The sequence below is a fragment of the Choloepus didactylus genome, chromosome 6, assembly GCF_015220235.1.
Source record: "Choloepus didactylus isolate mChoDid1 chromosome 6, mChoDid1.pri, whole genome shotgun sequence".
Lineage (NCBI taxonomy): Eukaryota > Metazoa > Chordata > Mammalia > Pilosa > Megalonychidae > Choloepus > Choloepus didactylus.
The window spans coordinates 87167463-87188923 of NC_051312.1; the positions used below are offsets into that span (position 1 = coordinate 87167463).

Below are 21461 nucleotides of genomic sequence, written 5' to 3' on the forward strand. Positions count from 1 at the left end.
CCCCTGCCACAAAGTTTATTTGCAACAAAAGGGAGCGAGGAGCAAGCAGTCAAAGGGGAGGGAGTGGGAGCCGGAGCGGGAGCCGGAGCGGGAGCGCGAGGGCAGGACGGCGGGCGCAGAATTGAAGAACCAAGTGCTAAGATCCCGCCGAACCCGGACAGGCCGCGATGCTCCGGGTCGCGCCGGCCAAGGCGGAGGCAGAGCTGGGGGTTCGGCACTAAGGCGGGAGGGGCCGCGCGGGATGGGGCCCCTGCCTCCCGCGGCCGCAGAAACTTGAGCCGCAGCGGATAAACCTCTGCTCGGGTCTCTGCGCCGCCTCCCCCAAATCCCCGCGCGCTTCGGGTCCGGGGACCCAGGTCTTCCAACCGCGACCGCTGCGCTCCTTTGGGGTAGGGGTGCAGGGGGGGTTGGCCGCGGCTCCCCGAGGCCAGCCCCCCCGAGAGTGCTGCCACCATGGCGAACGGGGCGCCACGGCCCCCGCTGTATCGCAGCGTCTCTTTCAAGCTGCTGGAGCACTGGAGGCGGAGCCCGGGCCGAGGGAGGAGGCCCACGGACACCCCCGGGCTGCGCGCCGCGCCTCGTGCCGGCGCAGCCGGCGTCCGGCCCCCCTCCCTCCCGCTCTGTCCAGCTGGCGTCGGGGGCCCCTGCCGCCTCCGCCTCAGCCCCTCTCTCGCCCGCACCTCTCCCCGTCGTGCGCCAGCTTTCCCGGCGCTTCGACTCGCCTCATCTCGACAACGACCTCGCAGGGGCCCGGGACGGGGGCTCTCCCCGGGGACGACGGAAGAAGCGGCCGAGGGCGCCGCGCGCGGGGCCTGGCCCAGCGTCACCGAGATGCGTAAGCTCTTCGGCGGTCCTGGCTCCCGGCGGCTCAGCGCCGACTCGGAAGCCCTGGGAACGACCAGCCCCGACGGTGCCGCGTGGGAGCCACCGGCACGGGATCCCCGGCAGCCACCAACGCCGCCTCCTCGGACGTGCTTCCCCCTGGCGGGCCTGCGTTCCGCGCGGCCGCTGCCGGGGCCGGGGGCCGAGGGGAGGAGGCGGCGGCAGCAACAGGAGCGGGCGCAGCGTCCGGCGGATGGTTTACATTCTTGGCATAGCTTCTCCCAACCGCAGGCCGGGGCCCGGGCCTCCTGCTCCTCCTCCTCCTCCATCGCCTCCTCCTATCCTGTCAGCCTCAACCGGGCTGCCAGCTCCAGCGACGAGGAAGAGGAGGGCCCGCCGCCGCCGCTCGGGGCGCGGAGTCCAGCCTACAACGGCGGCCACTCCTCGGGCAGTGAGGAGGACCAAGACGGTGAGGGCGGCCGCCGCTGGGGAGGGAGACTGGGGCCCAGACCTAGAAACTCACTCTTGGGCCGGGACTGCAGGCTGGACAGTGATGGGTTAAGTCTAGGCAGTATGAGCTCTGCAGGAGAAGCCAGGATTTCTGAATCCCCAACAACTCCAAGAGCCTGTAGAGAGGAGGAACCCCGGGAGTGGGGTACTGGCTCACTGCCCAGAGTCCCAAGTTCCCAGGAGGGGCTGCGACCCTTGTCAGACACTGTCGGGGGAGCTTTCCGAGTGGCCAAGGTGAGCTTTCCCACTTACCTGGCCAGCCCCGCGGGCTCCCGTGGCAGCAGCCGTTATTCCAGCACAGAGACACTCAAGGATGAGGATCTGTGGTCTAGCCGGGGTTCTGGGAGCTGGGGTGTGTACCGTTCCCCCAGCTTGGGAACTGGAGAAGGGCTCCTCCTGCGGCCCCAAGCTCGAACCCGCTCCAAGGGATCTGTGGGCCCCACGAGGGCACTGAGGGATGGAGGAGTGGAGCTGGACAAGAGCCGACAGCGGAAATCCCTGTCCAACCCAGATATTGCCTCAGAGACCCTGACCCTGCTTAATTTCCTGCGCTCTGACCTTTCGGAGCTGAGGGTCCACAAACCTGGCCGGCTTCCGGGGGACCCTGAGAGCAGTCCCCTGGATGGCAGAGACTCACCACCAGCTGGTAGCCCCAGGGGGCAACTCGGGCCCGTGCCCACCCCAGCCCCAGCATCACCCAGCACCCGCCCCACACTCAAGGATTTGACAGCCACCCTGCGGAGGGCAAAGTCGTTTACCTGCTCTGAAAAGCCAGTGGCCCGCCGCCTGCCCCGCACTGGTGCCCTGAAGCCCAGCTCCTCCGAGCTCCTCCTGGCAGGCCCTGACACCGAGGAGGATCCACTGCCCCTCATCGTCCAGGATCAGTATGTGCAGGAGGCCCGTCAGGTTTTTGAGAAGATCCAGCGTATGGGTGCCCAGCAGGACGATGGAAGTGATGCCTCCCCTGGGAGCCCTGACTGGGCAGGGAACATGCCCCAGGGACAGAGGTCCCAGGAGGAGCTTTCAGGCCCTGAATCCAGCCTGACTGATGAGGGCATTGGGGCGGACCCTGAGCCTCCCGTCCCAGCCTTCTGCAGCCTGGGTCCTGCAGCAGTGTGGCGACCACTTTCCTCACCCTCAGCCCAGACCAACCACCATAGCTCTGGGGCTGAGGATAGTCTGGGCAGGTGGGCCATCGTGTCCCCAGAAACCCCTTCCACACCAGGTACCCTCCGCCGGCGACGCAAAGTCCCCCCTACAGGCCCTGGGGGTACTGAACTGAGCAATGGTGAGGCGAGTGAGGCCTACAGGTCTCTGAGTGACCCCATTCCACAGCGCCACCGGCCTGCCACCTCTGAGGAGCAGTCTGGGTTCTCTGTGGACAGCAACCTCTTGGGCTCATTGAGCTCCAAGACTGGACTTCCAGGGATCCCACCTGTGGATGAGGGCCTGACAGGCAGCCACAGTGACTGGTCTGTGGGTAGTGAAGAGAGCAAAGGATACCAGGAGGTTATTCAGAGCATCGTGCAGGGGCCTGGTGCATTGGGGTGCATGGTAGATGACAGGGCTGCCAGCAAAGCCCCCAAGAAGAAATCTCTGAGTGATCCCAGCCGCCGTGGGGAGCTGGCTGGGCCTGGATTTGAGGGCCCTGGAGGAGAGCCTATCCGAGAGGTTGAGCCCCTGCTGCCTCCGTCCAGCAGTGAGCCCATCCTTGTAGAACCACAGGCAGAGCCAGAGGAGCCCAGTCTTGCCAGGGGCCGGACACAGTCTGAGAGAGTCCTACCTGAGGCCCTGCCAAGCGCCTCCGCCTCTCACCGTGACTTCCACCTGGACCCCAAGCTAGCCAGTGTTCTGTCCCCACGGCTCCTCCGCCGCGGCTCTAAGAAACGCCCAGCCCGGAGCAGTCACCAGGAGCTGCAGAGAGAGGAGGTCACTCAGGACCAGACTGGCCTGTCTCGGGCCCGGCCCTCCTCCAAACATGTTCGCCATGCCAGTGTGCCAGCCACCTTCACGCCTATCGTGGTGCCTGAGCCGCCAACTTCCATCGGCCCCCCTGTGGCTGTGCCAGAGCCCGTGGGCTTCCCTGCCCGAGCCCACCCCACATTACAGGTGCCATCGCTTGAGGACGTCACCAAGCAATACATGCTTACCCTCCACTCGGGTGAGGTCCCTGCCCCAGTGCCTGTGGACATGCCCTGCTTGGCTCCGACTGCACCACCCTCTGCAGAGGCCAAGCCCCCCGAAGCTGCCCCAGCCAGCAAGTGCTGCAGCAAGCCACAGGTGGTGAGTCCTTTATGGGGGGCCTTGGGGGAGGGGGACTAAGGGAGGCCTGTGGGCACTGACTTGGGCAGGAGCTCTTTGAGTGTGCTCATTGAGAAGATTCCGGAAAGCACCCAGGCAGTTTTAAGAGTGTTAATGGCACAGGGTTCCTAGCCCTCCGGCCTCTGTGGCTTCAGGCTTCTGCTGGTGCTAATGTCAGAGATTCTTGTCTGCCCCAAGGTGTTCTGGGTGATAGTTACAAAGGATTCTTATCTAGTCCTTTAGAGGTTTCTCAGGAACTGGTTTTAGAGTCCTACCTGGTTCTTTGTTGTAAATTGGAAGGATTTGTGAGGGCGATGGGACCAGGGAGACTGAGTCCTTTCTCCAAGCTTTGCTGCCCTATTCCCCAAGACCCCATTGACATGGGTTTACCCTTCCTCATTGGTTTTCCTGTGGCAGGTCCCAACGGGTGTCTGTTCCCAGGCCTGGGGGAGCTGAGAAGGTTTGTCGAATGGTGGAGGCAGTGCAGGGGTCTAACCCCAGCTCTGTGCTTGACTTGCTGTGTGACAGTGAGGAGGCCTGGCCTTTCTCCATGATTCAACCTCTCCAACACTAAAATCGGGGGTTTGTGGACAGCATAGTGCCTTCATTTGCAGCCAACTGGTACTCTGCAGATTTAGGGAGAGTGGGTTTGAGTTGGGACACCCTTGGGGACTCCCGAGCCTCTTCCGATTAGTTAGGGGCCTTCTAGAGGCTGAGGGGCCTTTGGAGAACGGGTTGGGAGTGGTTCTGGGCCCCAGAGGCAGGGCTGCGCTGTGGACGAGGGGCCCTGGTCCCCCATGCTCAGCCTGCTGCCATTCACCAGCCCCATTCCTGGTAACTGAGATGCTCCCCACTTCTCTGCCAGGGCCTAGGCCCTGGGGGCTTGTTCTCCCTGAGGCCACCACTTCTGTTTTCTGGGGTTGGCTGTGGGTTCAGACAGGTTCTAGGCAGTCCTGGGATCTGGATTTGAGGCTAGATTCTAGGCTCTGGTTTCTGGGCAGAGCCTGGGGATGGCCTGGGGTTGTTTCAGCTGCTGCCTGCACTCCACTGTGTCCTCCGCCTGTGTGAGGAGGCTGGAAACCCTAAACCCTGGACTAATTTGGTCACTCCCCCATCTCAGTGCTCTCACGGCCCTTTTGAACTCACTCTCTCTTTGTTTCTCTACTTCCCCCTAGTCCTGGCTCTGGTGTCTCCCACGGAGGCCACAGAGGGAGTTGGCTAGGTGGGGGATGGGGAAAGGGGGAGGGACTTTTGGTTCTGTCTGTCCTTCTGAGACCCTTTTGGGCAGCTCTGTGTCTCTAAACTCCGGTGCCAGTTCTGTCTGTGGAAGATGGGGGTGGGGAAGGAGGAGGGGAGGATGAGAGCAGGGGCAGCTCCTGTTAAGGGCCCCTTTCCAGCTTCCTTTCCCATATTAATATCTCCCCTGGGAACCCTGAGGTTTAACTAGGGGAGAGGGCAGGCGGAAACCAGTGGACTCGGGGAGACAAAGGCAGGGATGCTGTGGGGGGTGCTCCTAAGAGAAGGCATTGAGGCCCAGAGAGGGGGTGGGAGATTCTGCAGGATCAGGCTCCTGCCTGCCCTTTCACGTTCTCCCCCGCCCGTCCTCCCACCTAAAGAGAATCTAACTACCACCCACCCCCCACCCCCAGTGAATAAACACAGGCTTCTCCCTGTTCTGAGTGAGCCTTTCTCCTGCCTCCAAGCCTTTGCCCATTCCAGCCCGCCCAGCTTGAGGTTCCCTTTTGCCCCTTAGGGGAGAGTCTGTCATCAGAAAAGCACTGTGACTCCAGAACCCTGTGTGACCAAGGGTCAGTCATGTCCCTGCTCTATGCCTCACTTTCCCCTGCTATAAAATGGGTGTAACAGTCTCTCTGTGGCGAGTGGGTGATGTGATCATTCCCTCCCTGGGGGAAGGAGAAAGGGGAAAACAAAACCAAGCTCTTCTGCCTCAAATGTATCTCAGTGGCCAGGGCAAGGCTTTCCACCCCCTGCCCCCTCACCACACTACTGGATTTCTGACGTAAGGCTCAGTGCACAGAGCCTCAGTACAACCTGGTGGACTTCAATAGGCTCAAAAGAGATTCCCCAGCCCCTGGAAGTTCTCCCATCTGCTAGCCTGGATCCCTCCTGCTGTCCCCTTCCTCTGGCTCCTTGGAGATGGGGGACAGCTGTCTGCCACCTCTTGCTGGCCTCCATGAAGGAGACAGTGTTCCCTTGTTTTGGGTCTGGGGCTCCAGTCACACTCCCTGGGCCATGGGTGAGATGGTGTGGCCTGGGTGCCAGAATGAGAAGAGAAGAGAAGAGGCAGTCGTGCTTTGCTGATTGGGCAGAAACCAGTCTGAACCAAGCCAGTGGTTGACACGAGAGGTCCCAGGGGCCAAAGGGGCCCCTGACCTGACCCTGGGCTGTAGGGAGTCACTCAAACTCGGGTCTCTCCCAGCCCACAGCCCATATTTGCCCACCATGTGGGGTTGCCTCCATTTTTGGGAAGCAAGAGGCCATCGTCCCAGGCCTGGCTTGGCCTTTGACTCACACTGTGACCTGGACCTGGTCCTCTTTGGGCCTCAGTTTTCCTGTCTGTACAACGGGACGTTAGACTGCCCGGTCTTTGAGGCTCTTCTAAGGGAAGAGGGAGAAGTCGGGTATGGCTAGAGTGGAGAAGGGCAGTTCTGTGCTAACAGCTGTAAGAACCTAGGAGCCCAGGGGGTGAGGGACATCTTGTGGTTCATTTATTCTATGAACACCTCCTGTGTGTGAGGGGGTGAGGAGGCCAGAGCCGTTGGACATGCCTCCGTGCCCCTCCCCATTGCCCTTGTCATGGCCACTTAGGACCGCACTGGCCCTGATGGTCAGCCACTCTTCACCCCAGCCTTAAAGCCCAGAGTCTGTGGCCTGGCATTCTGTCCTCAGGTACTTTATACCCATTTGACAGTTGAGCCAACGGTGGCCCAGAAACAGCACAGAAACAGGTAGCCCTCAGAATCTTAGATGGATAAACTCCCAGAACTTCAGCGTATTGGGGTAGCAATAACAATGGCTAACATTTACTGAGTGCTTGCAGTGTGCCCAGCACTCTCAATGTTTCATTCTTCAAATGTGAGAGCTGTGGGAATCTTACAGTGCTCAAGTCTTAGGATGGCAGACTGTTGGATTCCCAGTGAATCCTAGAATGTCAGTGTTTCTGGGGTAAGAGGCCCAAAGGGTCCTCAATTCGCAGTGGGATTGGCCTGCCATTTGAGTGGGGGGCAGGGTTGGGGAACAGTTGGGGCATCGAATAGCTGGAACGCCTTTCTTAGTGGTGATTTAATCCACCAGCACCTGGGGTTGGGGTGGGGAAGAATTTTTGGGACCCAGAACGGGAGACTGCTGGGCCTCAGGTCACACAGCAAGGCAGGGCAGAAACAGGGCCCAAGCCACCAGAACCCTTTTGACGTGTCCCCCATCCCCTCCCCTGGTGGACACGGCCCAGATCCCACAGCCTCACTTGCCCAGCCTGCTCCCTGCCTTGCTGAGGGAGCCGAGGCTACAGCCCTTCTTGTCACCTTTCTTCTAACTCCCCCTGGCAAAGAACCCATGGGGGTGGGGTTCTCTCTTTCCCTTCCTTGGCTCTTTGCTGTGATTTTTCCATGGAAACTGGATCTGGGAGGGGAGAAGAATAGGACATTTGGAATTCTGAGTGGTACCAAATATCTATAATTAAATGTCTTGTCACCCAGCAGGAGGAGGGTGGGAGGGGGGAGGACAGGCAGAAGGGCTGGCCCTTTCCTCTGTTTATTCCCCTCCTCCTCCCCTAAGGGCCCTGGGCTGTTGGAGGGCGGGTGGTGCTAGTGGTGGGGGTCCAGGAATGGGTCCGCCCCAGCAGGGAAGGGTTGGGGGATGGACCAGAGTTGAGGCTGAGATTTTCCAGCCCCACATTTCTGGGACCAGCTAGGTTGGGGAGGCTGTGAGGCTGCTGCTAATCCTTTCTCCAGCCCCTCTCCCAGCATAGACACTTGTCCCTCCTGCCTCCCTCCCTCCCTTCCATCTGTGTTCTCTCAGGCTTCACATGCGCCTTGCAGGGGGCTGGAGGCACCCCTCAGGCTGCTTGGGAAGGTGAGACACTCAGGCTTCAGAATCTAGAAGCGGTCTGGAAGGGGCTGTAGGGGTGTTGCGGGACCAGCCTGGAGGCTGGCAAGGGACAATTCCTGGAGGAGGCTCTGTCTGGAGCTTGGCCTTGCAAACAGGAAGAGTTCAGATAGCCAGAGAAGAGAGGGAAGGGGTTCTAGGAGGAGGGCCCAGCACGGAGTTGGGAAAGAACACAGCAGATTGTGTGTAGCAAGAGGTTGTTTTGACCCTTGATAGGGTCTGGCATTCATCCGTTTAACAAGTATTTACAGAACACTTAGACTTAGACGTATCAGGTACTCTTCTGGGCCCCGGGGATATAGTGGAGACAGAACAAAGTCCTGCCCTCATGGAGCTTCCAGACTAGTGTGATAGGTTATGTGTCCCTAGTATGTGGTGGGGGCTGGGAAGAAAAATAAAGCAGGCCAAGGGAGTAGAGAGTGACCGGGGAGGGGAATACCTACTTAGATTGAGAGGATTGGGGAAGGTCCTCCTTGAGAGGAGGTGACATTTGAGTGGAGGCCTGGAGGAAGTGAGGGAGCACGTCAGGAGGCTGTCTGGGGGGTGGGGGAGAGAATATTCCGGGCAGAGAGCACAGCAAGTGCAAAGGCTCTGAGGTGGAAGCCTGTTTGAGAAACAGCCAGGAGGCCTATGTGGATGGAGCAGAAAAGTAGGAGATCAAGTCAAGAATTAAGGGAGGGTGAAGATCCCGTAGGCTAATGGGGGGATCTGGGGTTTACTCAAAGTGAGACAGGGCAGTGTTGGAAGGTTCTGGGTATAGAGCAGTGGCCTACTCTGACTTCGCTTTCACAGGTCCAACCTGGCTGCTGTGTGGGAGTCGATCCCAAGGGGCCAGGGTGGATGCAGGGAGGCCATTCGGGGGGCTGCTGGAATAATCCAGGCAGGAGATGATGGTGGCTTGGGCTAGGGTAGAGGCGGAGGGGTGTGGGGGGGTTTCTGTTGTAGCCCAGAGGGCTTTTTTTTTTTTTTTAATTCAGTTTTATTGAGATATATTCACATACCATACAGTCATGTATGGTGTGCAATCAGCTCTTCACAGTACCATCATATAGTTGTGCATTCATCACCCCAATCTATTTTTGAACATTTTCCTTACACCAGAAAGAATCAGAATAAGAATGAAAAGTAAAAATAAAAAAAGAATACCCAAATCACACACCCCCCATCCCACCCTATTTTTCATTTAGTTTTTGTCCCCATTTTTCTACTCATCCATCCATACACTGGATAAAGGGAGTGGGATTCACAGGGTTTTCACTATCACACTGTCACCCCTTGTAAGCTACGTTGTTATACAATCCTCTTCAAGAGTCAAGGCTGCTGGGTTGGAGTTTGGTAGTTTCAGGTATTTACTTCTAGCTATTCCAATATATTAAAACCTAAAAACTGTTATCTATATAGTGAGTAAGAATGTCCACCAGAGTGACCTCTCGACTCCATTTGAAATCTCTCAGCCACTGAAGCTTTATTTTGTTTCATTTCGCATCCCCCTTTTGGTCAAGAAGACATTCTCAATCTCACGATGCTGGGTCCAGATTCATCCCTGGGAGTCATATCCTGCATTGCCAGGGAGATTTACAGCCCTGGGAGTTAGGTCCCACGTAGTGGGGAGGGTAGCGCGATCACCTGCCAAGGTGGCTTAGTTAGAGAGAGAGGGCCACATCTGAGCAACAAAGAGGCACTCGGGAAAACCCAGAAGGCTTTTTGAGGACCTGGTCCCCAGCATTCAAAGTGAGCCCCAAGCTATGACTGATGTAGCCATGCAGTGTGTGAGTGGTCTCTTAGGGTGGGGAGGGGAAGATTGACAAAGTCCCTAGAATTGATTGGGGATACACCAGCCACCCCCTGCATATCTGCCTCAGCTTGGCTCAAAGGCTAGGAGTGTGGGGCAGCCACAGGGCCCCAGTGAGGCAGGTGACAGTGACATCTCTGCAGCCACCCTGACCACCCATCCAGCCCCCGCTTGCATGTCTCCTGGCCTAGGGAGCTCACTCCACCCTAAGGCATCTCTGTCTCTCCCATACGGTTCCCCACCTAGGTGGGCATTGCCACAGCCCCAGGATATGGACAAGGTAGCAGGCCCAGAGCAGGCAGAGGTTTGCCCAAGGCCCCTTGACTCACCTATGGGAACTGGCTCCAGGTGTCCTGACTCTTAGGCCATATATTGACCCCACAGAGTTCCCACTGAGCAGATTTGGCGGGGATGGCAGTGGTAGGGCCAGGGGTGGGAGGAGCCTGTGTTTCCCAGAAAGTCTCGCAGCCGTGGCGTACTTACTGGGAAATGTGCCCAAGCAGCCTGGCGCCTTGCTGGCAGGCCCTGAAGGGTATGGCCCCGGGTTCCCTGAGAGGCAGGTGGGGCTGGAGCCTTGGTCCTCCTAGGCCTATTGGAGTGGCTGCCCCACCCCACCCCTGCCATGGAGTTGATTCCCCCTACCCCCGGCTCCTAGGATCTCGGGGCATTCCAGGGGTGGACAGGGCAGAGAACTGCCAGGCCGCGGGACTCTGAACAGGGAGCCACCTCCAGCCTGTGAGATGCAAGGGCCCGGGGCCCCAACCAGGGTCTCTGAGCCCCCAGAGAGTTTTCCATGACCCTCCCGCCCACCACCACCAGTAGCTATGGGGGTCGCTAGGGATGGCATGGTACAGCAATGGAGGTCTGGAGACCTGGGTTCCAGCCTCAGTCTCAGCATTTCCCACTGTGTGCCTTGAAGAAGTCCCTTCACCTCCCAGAGCCACAGGCTTCTCCATGATACCTTTGGGCACTAGGATAATACACCTTCCAGGGTTGTTGGGAAAGGCAAATGCTGTCCTGTGTTGGATCTCAACTGGCAGACTGAAGCACTGCTTCCAGGAAGGCAGGAAGGCAGGCGGGGACTCATAGCCCTGTTAGGCTTAGAGAAGGAGACTGAGGCTCCGAGTGGAGCTGACACTCCAACCCAGAGCTCCTTCCCTTGTGGCCAGCTGCTGCTCCAAGCACCCTCCCACCCTTCACAGATGGAGTCTCTCCCCCACTTGTGTCAGGCTGTCCCCACAAGTCGTGAAGCTGCTGGGGTGTTAGGACCTCCTCTGGTTAATTTGTGGTGGGGCTGGGGGAAAGTCTCCCCAGGCAGGGAGAGGGTGAGAGGTGGGTGCAGAGGGCACTGGACATTGGAGGGACACGAGCTGATTCCAGACATCTAGGCTGGCAAGCGGGTGGTATATTATTTTCCTATTGTTGCCATAACAGATTACTTACTGCAAATTTAGTGGCTTGAAACAACACAAGTTTATTATCTTAGAGTTCTGGAGGTCAGAAGGCCGAAACAGGTTTCATGCAACTGAAATCAAGGTGTTGGTAAGACTTCATTCCTTCTGGAGGTTCTAGGGGAGAACCTGTTTCCTTACCTTTTCCAGCTTCTGGAGTCCACCTGCTTTCCTTGGTTCCTGGCCCCTTTCTGTATCTTCAAAGCCAGCAGCTAGCTGCATCACATCTTTCTCTTGCTCTGGCCCTCCGGCTTCATTCCTATAAGGACCCTTGTGATTACATTGAACCCAGCTGGATAATCCAGAATAACCTCCCCATCTCAAGGTCCTTAATTTAATTATATCTGCAAAGTCCCTTTTGCCATGTAAGGTAACATGTTTATAGGTTCTGGATATTAGGATGTGGGCATCTTTGCAGGGGTATTATTCTACCTTCCGTGGGTGGACAGAGGGACCAGGCTGTTCACCCTCAGCAGGCACTGCTCCTACGGCAGAGCCTGTGAGCTCAGTCCACTGCATTTATCCCTGCATGCATTCCTTTCCCTGTTCATTCAACATTCATTCATTTGGTCTGCAATCACTGGGCAGTGGGGACACACAGGGAAAGCTTGGACGCCATCCCTGCTTGCCAGGAGCTTTTGCCAAGTGTTCTAGCCCCCAGAGGTGTGTGGGGTCCAGAAGGAGGCTGAGCCCAGGCCTGGTGGGGTTGGGACAGAAGTGCTAACGAGTTCCTTGGGGATGGGCCTGGCTTTCAGGGGTGACTGGCCTGAGGTTTGCTGACTAGAAGTTGGGACGAAGCAGTTCGTTAGAAGGGCAGTTGGCAGGAGAGTTTAGAGCCAAGGCAAGCAGGGAAGGTGGGGGCCCAGGGAGGGGATGAGCAGAGCTGGGACTTGGAGGTCAGGTGGAAAGGAACTCCCCATCTCCATGTGCCCGGAGCACCATGTTGAAGGGTATGGAGCAGAGTCCAGAATCCTCTCACCCCTATGCTGGCTTTGGGACTCAGGGCAAGCAGTTAGCTCCTCTGAGTCTATAAAATGGGTGCAATATCCCACTACTTCACAAAGGATTATTGTTAGGATGAAATGAAATAATGCATAGAGGACTTGGCACATAATAGGTGCTCAGAAAACATTAGTTCCTCCCCTCATGACTGAGATTCTTAGATGTTATGATTCTAAGAGATGTTAACTCCAAGAGTCTCAGATTCTTGGCATCATTTTCCAGCTGTGAAACAGGCCTAAACTCCACACAAGAGGGCAGGTTGGGGTCCTGGCCATGGCTGGAGGCAGTGGCAGTGGCTTAGCAGCCTGGGCCTTTGGAACTGGAAAGGAGGGAGCAGGGTGGAACCACGTGCCTTCTGTCCTTGAGCCTCTCTCCGGCTCCACCTTTATTTTTGCTTCCCCCAGCCCCAACCTGGAACATGTCTGAGACAGTTTAGCCCAGGGTTGGGAGGCAGAGCAGAGCCAAAGCCCTCTCTGGATCAGAGTCCCAGACCCATTGGGACTGGCCTGTAAGGTGGGGCTCAGTCCCCTCTGCTGCCCATTCTGGGCTCTGGGGGAGCCACTTCACGCCAGAGGCTCTGGGGGTCTTGTGTGGCTGGTGGGTTTGGGGATCTGGCTGATAAGGATTAAAATCTCTGACTCTGGCTCATTTGCTGGGTGATGTTTCCTAAGTCACAGGACCTCCGCTCTGAGCCTTGGTTTCCTGCTCTGTAAAATGAAGACACTAATCCTTACCCCAGAGGGGTTGTGCTGAGAGCTAAAAGAGGTCGTCATGCTTGTGGACCCTCAGCCCAGGGTGAAGACAGCTCTCGGAAATGCAGCCACTTTAAGAGTTATGTGTTTTTGAGACTCATTTCAAGATGAAAGATTCGGAGTTCTTTCCAAGAGTCCATTGGCTCTTAGCTTGATTTCGTTGGTGTTTTTGAGATTCTGTTGCCTCCTTGGTTCTGAGCTTCTGGGGTGGGGGAGAGGCCGGGCAGGTCTTGGGCCAGTGGGAGGCAGTGGGAGTGCTGGAGGGGCGGGGCTGAGGGACAAGCACAAGGCTGGTGTCTGTTTCCTGTTTATTGGTTCCCAGGGGGTGAGCAGCCCCTGCTCCTGAGCCGAGCTGCCCATGGAGCGTGGAGCACGGAGGTCCCAGATCCTGGCCGCCAGCCAGCCCCACAGCCTGGCCTCCTGGGACTGCTGAGACCACCCCCCAACCCCTTGGACAAACATTCCGTCCTTTCCCAGGACAGGGCTCTGGGGGTCAGGGAGCAGATGTGGAAGGGAAAGGGGGTGGAACAGGAAGGCCCCCCCCCCCCACAAGTCCTGCTGACTCCGTCTTTCTTGGCTGCCTGCTTCATTGAGTTCTCCCGGTTTCTTGCTGTCTTCCGTCTCTCCTGTTTCTCCGGGGTGGGGGCTGGTGGTGTGACATCTAGCTTCTTGTTGAGGGTGGAGGCAGGAGGGGGATTTCTGCTGGAGGAAGAGGGGCAGGGCCTTGAATGCCAGGACAGACCACTCGTTAGAAACCAGTTGTCTCTTCTGACTACCCTCCACCTGTGCATTATTGGATGGGGAACTGAGGCCCAGCGAGGGGCCTCACAGAAGTAGACCCAGCAATCTTCTTGTGTACCTCACTGCTTCTCCAGCCCCACACTTGGGCTACTGGGTACAAGGGGCTACTGAAAGTTCTTGAGGGGAGGTTCTTGGTGTTTTAGAGAATTGGTCTGAGCCAGGGCAGAAAAGGGAAGCCTCTGTATGTGTCTGAGGCCAAGAGGGCAGGGAGGTCTCTGTGTGACCAGAGACTCTGGGGAGAGGCTGTGTGTGTAGAGCCAGGTTGAAGGCATCAAATGCCGAGGTAAATAACCTGGGCTTTGTCCTGGGGGCAGTGGGGAGCCATGGAAGATTAGGAGCTGATTTTTTCACTAGAAAAAGTCCGCCGGTTGTGGGAAGGTGGTTGGACTGGAGAGAGCAGGGAGATGAGAAGCCTGAGCTTGTGGGGACAGGTGATGTGGGAATGGCAAGAAGGGAACTGCTAGGGGAGAAGATTTGGAGGCAAAATCTGAGGATTTGAATTTAGGCTCAGGGGCCCTATGAGAGACTGGGGTAGGGGGAGTGGGACCCATCTCCCTGGTTTGAGTCAGAGAATGTAGCAGTCCAGAGTCATCTGAGTCATCCCCCTGCCTCAGGACAGAACTTTCCTCTGCAGTTCTAAAAGGGGGAGGGCCTCTGAGCCAGCTCGGGTCCCTGCCTCTATGCCCAGTGTGCTTTCCTTCTAATTGCAGCCCCTCCAGCTCCCGTGGAAGTGTCCTGCCTCTCAGTGGGGTCACCAGAGTAGCAAACCTTCAGGCTATACCCCCAGTCCAGCCCTGCTAGGAGAGGCCTTGGGGGTGGTGGTGGGGAGAGCAGGCCTGTACTCTCTTGATGACTATGATCAAAGACAAGTCCCTCCGCCTCAGTTTGCCCACCTGTGAAGCAGGAGTCCCAGATGTGGCAGAGCCCAGGAGAGCTCTGGAATCCGCAGGCTCTCGGGAGCTGGCGGTAGAGTGACTGCTGGACAGACAGGCAGGCAGTCTTGCTAATAGCCCGCACAGTGGGTTTTGTAGTAGGAGACAGAGGACCCTTGTGATTTTGGTGCCATGGACTTAGAGAAGCGACATTCAGTGGCCCTGCAGTCCTGAAAGTCTTCCTGGAGGAGGGTAAGGCAGGGGCTGTGGGGAGAGGAGTAATTCAGATTTCAGGGCCTTATTTGAGCCTCATTTTCCCCATCAGATACCTACGTACCCTTCTTGCTCCTGGGTCCCTTCTGAACCCTCCTGCCGGGACCAGCCCGCTTCCAGGCTTCTCCCCAAGGCCAGCGGGGGTGTTGCCTGGGGCGGGTGAGGAATTTCTGAGGGAACAGCTAAATTCAGCCCTGGCTAAAAATAGTCCCAGGCCTGGCCCCAAGGCTGGAGGGGGGAGGTGGAGGAGGAGGAGAAGGGCGGTCCAAGCGGCTAGTAGTCCCTGCGCCATCCCACCGCTTCACCTAGGCCCCGGGCCTGGGCTACTGGATGGGACAGATCTCCTCCTCCTGCTCCTCCTGGTCCACTTTCTTCTGCTAACTCACACCCTCCTCTGTCCTTCACTCTGCTGTCCTCTCTGGGTCTTGCTTCCTGCGTCTCTGGTCTCCTCTGACCCTCTGTATCTTCCTACCTCCGTCAGTGGAGCCAGACAGAGGCCCCTGACCAGGACCAGGCCTTTGGAAGAGGGCTCGGTGTGGGGCTTCGTCCCCACAGACGTCCCAGCCCAGGGGTCAGGCCCTCCCACCCCAGGATGCACAGGAGCCAATGCGACTCCTTTTTTGCGGTGGGGATCAAACCTCAAGGGCTCTGGGGTGTAGAAATGTGGTTCACCCTGTGACCCAGTGCTTGGTTCTGGTCAGGTGGCCCCAGACCCCTCCTGTACTGGGCACATGGTGGGGGCCTCAGTACACCCTTATTAAATAAACAGAGAGCAGAGGGTAGAGAAAGCAGGAGAAGGAGCTGGGCCCTGCCCTTGGGGAGTTCCCAGGTTACTCTGAGCTCTCTCACCCCAACCCATGCCCAGGGAACCACAGGCCTGAGCATCCAGACAGGTGGAAGCTGGTGGATGGGCAAAGAGTACTGTCCCAAGTCAGTACTAAATGGGGGTGGGGTGGGGGTCAGGACAAAACACTGAGGCTCAGAGAGGTGAGCTGCTGTGCTCAGAGCCCAGAGGAGAGGAGGTGGTATTCACACTCAGATTGGCCTTACTCCAAGGCCAGGGCAGAGAATCTTGTCCAGTGCAGAGAGAGCAGGGAGGAAGCTGATGGAAAGACTCAGAAGGTGCCGTCCATGGTGCCGAGCCCTCTATCATGCGGGTCGGGGGTAGGGAGTCACAAATGATGGCACCAAAGCTTGTAAAGCTCCTTCTCTGTGCCAGGCACTGTTTTAAGCACTTTGCAAGTATCCACTCATTCACTCTGGACAGCAGCCCAAGAGATAGGCACCGTCATTATCCCTGTTTACAGCTGGGAACCTGAGGCACAGCACAGTGAAGCAGTTGGCCCAGGTTAGAAAACTAGCCCTCAGCTAGAGAAGTGGCAGGGCTGGGTTTTAAACCCAGACAGTCTGGCTCCAGGACCTGTGACCATTGCCAGGCTCCTGCCTTCAGGACCGCTATTACCAGGACAGGCACGTGGGAGGGGAGGGTGGATTCCGCCTTGGACATATTAATCCCACTGGATTCACAGTCCACACTCAGAGCCCCAGGAACTGGCACATAGTAGTTGCTCAGTAATTATTAGCTGAATAGCTCCATTGAGATTGAGGAGCCCTAGGGAGTGAGAGGAGGTATGGGCAAGCTGAGGGACTTTGTGGGCACAGGGACTTTTCTCTTGGTGCTGGAGAGCGGCCAGGGAGGTGCGGGGCTCTCTGCTGGTGGGGAAAGCCCTGGTCCCCGCAGTCAGGAGCTGCTGAGATGAGCCGAGGGCAAGGGAAGGAGGGGCGGGGGCCGGCCAGGCAGTGCTGGCGCAGTCCCCCCTGCAGTATCTGGAAAGCAGATCTCTTGGGCCATGGCCGGCGTGACTCAAATGGAGACAAAAAAACCTTCCATATTTGGACAAAGAGCCCAGAAAGGCCCGGACTGGCAGCCAAAATCCCCCCTCCCCTACCGGCCTCCTGCCCTGTCTCCCTCTGGGCCCCTAGCCCTGAGCCCTGTCCCATGAGTTTAACTCTTGGGCCTCAAGCAGCTCTGTGGCCTCCTCGGCTCAGTCCCTGGGCTGGCGGCTTTCAGCCTGGGGATGCAGAGAGGAGCAGAGTCTGCAGGCTGGAGAGGGGGTGTGCCCTGAGACCCACAGTCCCCTCCCTGTGGGGTAAGTTGCCAGTAGACCCCCACCAAAGCTGGCAAAGCCAGAGGCACACCACACATAGGCATGGGCTCACACACACTCCTTTTCAACCCCCAGCAGATTTCTCAATCCAGAGATCTTTGTGCAGCTATCAGAAGTGAGAACTAAGCCTGAGAACCCCTCTCTCCTACCTTGCCCAGAGCAGGCTAGCGATTTTGAGAATATTTCATCTGTTCTGCCAGCAAAGTTGGAGCAGATAGGGGCAACCAGATGTCAACTTAGCAAGTAATGTGAATAGGCAGTGTCTGTATGGGGAGATGTGAACGGAGCAGTTCATCCCCACTCCGAGACTCCCTCCTCGGTGCCAATCTGGGGCTGGGTGGGGCAGTGGATGCCAGAGCCAGGTGTAAGCAGAGAGGGGCTCAGCCCACTTCCTGCCTGGGAGCTGGGCCTCACTCCCAGGAAGAAAACCCAGCAATTTGACAGAGAACCAGAGAACCGGATGCTCATTGTCAACAGTATCTCCGTGAGTGGATTAGCAGAGTGCCTGCTGCATAGCTGCACCTGACTCTTCTAATTAGCCCAGGGTAATTAACTCTGGAATAAGCCCTGGGTGGTGGGTCTGGGGAACTCAGGGTAACCTTTAGAATTTGATTCCACCACGCCTTACTGGTGATGGTATATGTCAGGTTAGCACCTGGGCTACAGGACGAACAAGACGTGGTTCCTGCCTCAGGACACCCTGTCTGAGAGCTCGGAGTCAGAAAGAGACCAGGCGGGTCAGGGCAGGGGCGGCCGACCTGGGGCATGGCCGGAGGGTGGCAGGCAGAGGTCGAGCAGGGCCTTGAAGGACCAGCAGGCTTGACCAGCAGGCATCGGGCAGGGATCTTTCAGAAGGCAGAGGCCTGTGAGGGAAAAGCCCCAGGATTTCAGAGGTGCCATGAAAGCTCCCTGGTTCTGGAGCTGTTGGCTGGGGCCTGAGGAGTCTTAAAGCCCAAGCCTAGAAGTCTGGACTTGATCCCAGGGCAGTACCTTCTAAGCTTTTAAAAACAGTGAAACCCTTTCTTCCAGAGGAAACTTGACACAGAACTATAGAACAAGGCAAGGTGGAGCCTCAACTTGAGTGAAAGTGGGGACATGCCTGCCCCTGTGACCACTTCTCCCCCGTGTACTTCCACAGAGCCCCACAGGACTCGGTCGGAGATGTTTTGGGCAGAGGGAAGCCCTGGTGGAGGGGCTTGGCGCGAGACAAGCCTCTTCCTTCAGCCCAGAGCCGCCTCTGGGGAAGGCTCGGACGTTCAATCCGGCCAGGCTCCCTGGATGGCGACACACCCTGTTAGAGCCCAGGTCCCCAGAAGGAGCCAGGCTGGTGGAGCCTGCCATGGGGCTCCTGGGAAAGGGTGATGCTCCTCACCTGGGGCCTCTGGGGCTGGGCTGGGCCCCAAACCCAGCCAGCTCCTCCCTGTGGGCCCCACATAATCAGGAATTGGAGAAGTGGGAAGATCCTGTTTGCCTATGGCCTCTGCCTGGGAAGATGCAGGCCCTTTGAGGGCTGTTAGGAGCTGGTATCCAGCCATGCTCCCAGAGTGGGCACCCTGTCATGGCCTGGTTTGGTACAGTAACAGGGGATGGGTGAAGACATACTCTCTAGAGGCCTGGGAATCATCCTAGCTCCTTTACATGAGGTAATTTAGGTTATACATCAGGAAGAACTTCCCACCAAGTTTAAACTAAGCAAAAGGAAGAGTATTTGCAGGAGAAAACCTGAGCTCTGAGTCTGGCAGTTTCAAGACCCTTGAGGACCCAGGCTTTGCCCACTTTAGGCACCAGGACACCAGTTACCCAGCCCGCCATGCCTGGGCTCCTGCTTCTCTGGCCACCTAGAGCAGGATGAGTAGGAGGAAATTGCCAAGCATATGAACGGGGAGGGTACGAGTGGCAGAGAGACCAGCATGTGTAAAGACCCAGGGATGTAAGAGAGTGTGGTGGCTGGAGGAACTACCACGGCTGGAGGGTGATACAGCCAGATCTGGGTTCTGGTGGGGAAATGTGATGCTGGTGGGTCAGCCGGGGCCGGGTCAGCCTAAGTGAGCACTTAGGACCTGATCCTGCATCTAGCTCTGTTGGTGTAAAGGTTAGAACAGACTGTGGAGTCAAGATGGTTTGGGTTTAAATCCTGGCTCTTCCTCTTAGCTGTTCAGACCTTGAACAAGTTCTTAATCTCTTCTGCTCAGTTTATGCACCTGTAAAATGGGGGTGGTGATGATAGCACCTGATATAGGGTTGTTGTGAGGATTAAATGAGATAATGTCTGCAGGCCTAGGCTGGAGCACTGGCCCCTAGGGATCAGTGGGAAGTCATAAAGGAGATTGGAAGGGGAGGAGGGATGGTGGCCTGGCCTGGTGAGGAAGGGTCCCAGGGATGGAGAGAGATGTGGGTGGGGTCACCAAGAGTAGCATAGAGAGTCATCTGATCAGGGATGAGCTGAGCTCCCTGCAGGAGGCTTGAATTTCCCTCTAAGGAGCTGCCCAGGGGAGAGGAGCCAAGGGGCTGGGGTGGGGGTGGGGGCACGATCCTATGGGATCGGGGATTTTCTGCTAGATTTTTGCTGGCAGAAATCCCTTCCCTGCTGTGAAATGGTTCATTACCCAGCCTGGGATCAGCCGGCCCGTGCCCTCGCTGTACAGATGGGTTAACTGTGGCCCAGAGCAAGGCAAGATTGCCAGGGTCACCCAGCAGGCTCTGACCCCAGGCTGTTGATCCAGACCTGGGATGCATTTCTAAGCTCTGAGTCCGAGCCCCTTCCTGAGGTCACTCAACCTAAGGATGGGAGGTTCAACCTCTGAAAGAGGAATTCACAATTCACTGCAGAAAGGGTGAAGCAGAGAAGGGCTGTAGTGCTAAGACCCTCTCTGACTGCAAGGTGGGCAGGGAGGACCCCCTGGAGGAACATCACATGAGACTGGAATTGACCAAGAGGAGACCAGGGAGGAAGCACGACAAAGGGTCCCAGAGCAGCCTCTCTCTCCCGCTACATTTGCTTATCCCGTCTTCCTTCGCTGGGAGCCCCCTGGGCCTGGGCCTGTGTGTAGGCTGGGAACCCAGGGGTGCCCCGTCTATGAAGAGGCAGACACAGGCACAGACAGGGACCCCGAGGGGTGAAGAGGGCTGGGATGGAGATACCCAGGGGATAGGGGAACCCAGAGGGCCCCGACACAGCTGAGCCCTGGAGGAAGATAGGGATGCAAGGGCTGTTCAAAGGTGAGCCCTGAGGCTGCAGCAGGCAGCAGGGGCCGGATTAGGGGGGTGTTTTTAAAACATCAGTTTATATGTTTATTTTTTTGAATAAATAATATATTCAGGTGGTTCATAAATCAAAAAGGGTAAAAAGTCTCCTTCCTATTAGTATCCACCCTGCCCCACCCCAGGACACCAGTCATCAGTTTCCCATGAATCTTTGTATATGCAAATGTCAGGAAATACCATACACCATCTTTCCCCCCCTTTTTGTACAGAAGGCCGCAGATCGTACACACTTCCCTGCCCCTGGCTCTTTTCACTTATTATCTCCTGTACATCTTGCTGTCCGGGACATCAAGAGCCTCCTTATTCTTTTTTTGTATTGCCCAGCCATCTGGGAAAAAAATAGATCTGCAGCCATAATGCACACCACACACCAGGATAAATTCCAAATGATCAAAGATTTAAATGTAAAAACAAAAACCAAAAAGCCATGAAAGTTCCAGAGAAAAAACAGCAGAATTGCTTTATAACCTTGGAGTAGGAAGGGCCTTTCAAATTTATTTTCAAATCCAGAAGCCGGCTGGCGTCCGGAGCCTGGTCCCCGCCGGCCTCGCGGCGCGCAGCCTCGCTCCCCACAGCCAGCTGGGGCCCCCGTGCTCGGGCGCCTCCAGGTGCGGTCCCTGCGCGTGCGGCAGCCCCGCCGTCCATGAGCGTCGTCACGGCGGAGCGCGTGGCGTGGGAAAGGGTGGTTGGCGCTTTGGGGTCCGGCCGGCTGGACTGGCCTGTTAGGCGGGGGTCGGCGGGCACTCGGAGGAGGGTTCCGGGCCGCGCGGGGGCCTGGTGGGGGACGGCCCCGGGGGCGCGGGGCGTGGGAGAGAGGAGGGTGGGCGACCCAGCGCTGCGGGGACCGGGAAGGCGGGAGGGCGGGCAGACGGGCGTGCGGGAGTCTGAGGAGGGGGCTGCCCCTGGGTTTCAGTTTCCTCTGCTCAAGCCAGTGCCGGCTCAAACAGTGGGAATTTATTGGCTCAGGGTTTTGAGGTCAGGAAAAAGTCCAATTCCAGGCCACACCAAGGATGGGTGCCCCGGGCTGGCCGCGGAGCCTGGGTGCTGGGTTTTCCGTCATGGGGCAGTGCACGTGCCCGTCCCTCCTGGCCTTTCCGTTCTTTTTCAGGTTCTGTTGACCTTCAGCTTCCACTTCCGGTGGCTCGCTCTCTCTGAATTTCATTTCACTCGCAAAGGACTCCAGTATGGGATTGAGACCCATCCTGGTTGAGGTGGGCCACACACCCAAGCTGAAGGAGCCTCGTCACCCGTCCTGCTTCCAGGGGGCCACACCCGTAGGAATGATTAGGTTTAAGAACTCGTTTTTCTGGGGCACCTACAGCTTTGAA

General features: G+C 57.4%; 1 protein-coding gene across 1 annotated transcript in view; it reads left to right on the top strand.

Annotated features, from left to right (window-relative positions):
• The first annotated feature begins 36 nt into the window (after positions 1–36).
• The window catches only part of ARHGEF17 (Rho guanine nucleotide exchange factor 17), a 64941-nt gene continuing 43516 nt past the window's right edge, over positions 37–21461 (top strand). Inside the window, 3 exon segments of the mRNA XM_037840553.1 lie at positions 37–582; positions 584–761; positions 764–3615. Of these exon segments, the coding sequence (XP_037696481.1) occupies positions 454–582; positions 584–761; positions 764–3615 (3159 nt within the window). The 5' untranslated portion in view covers positions 37–453.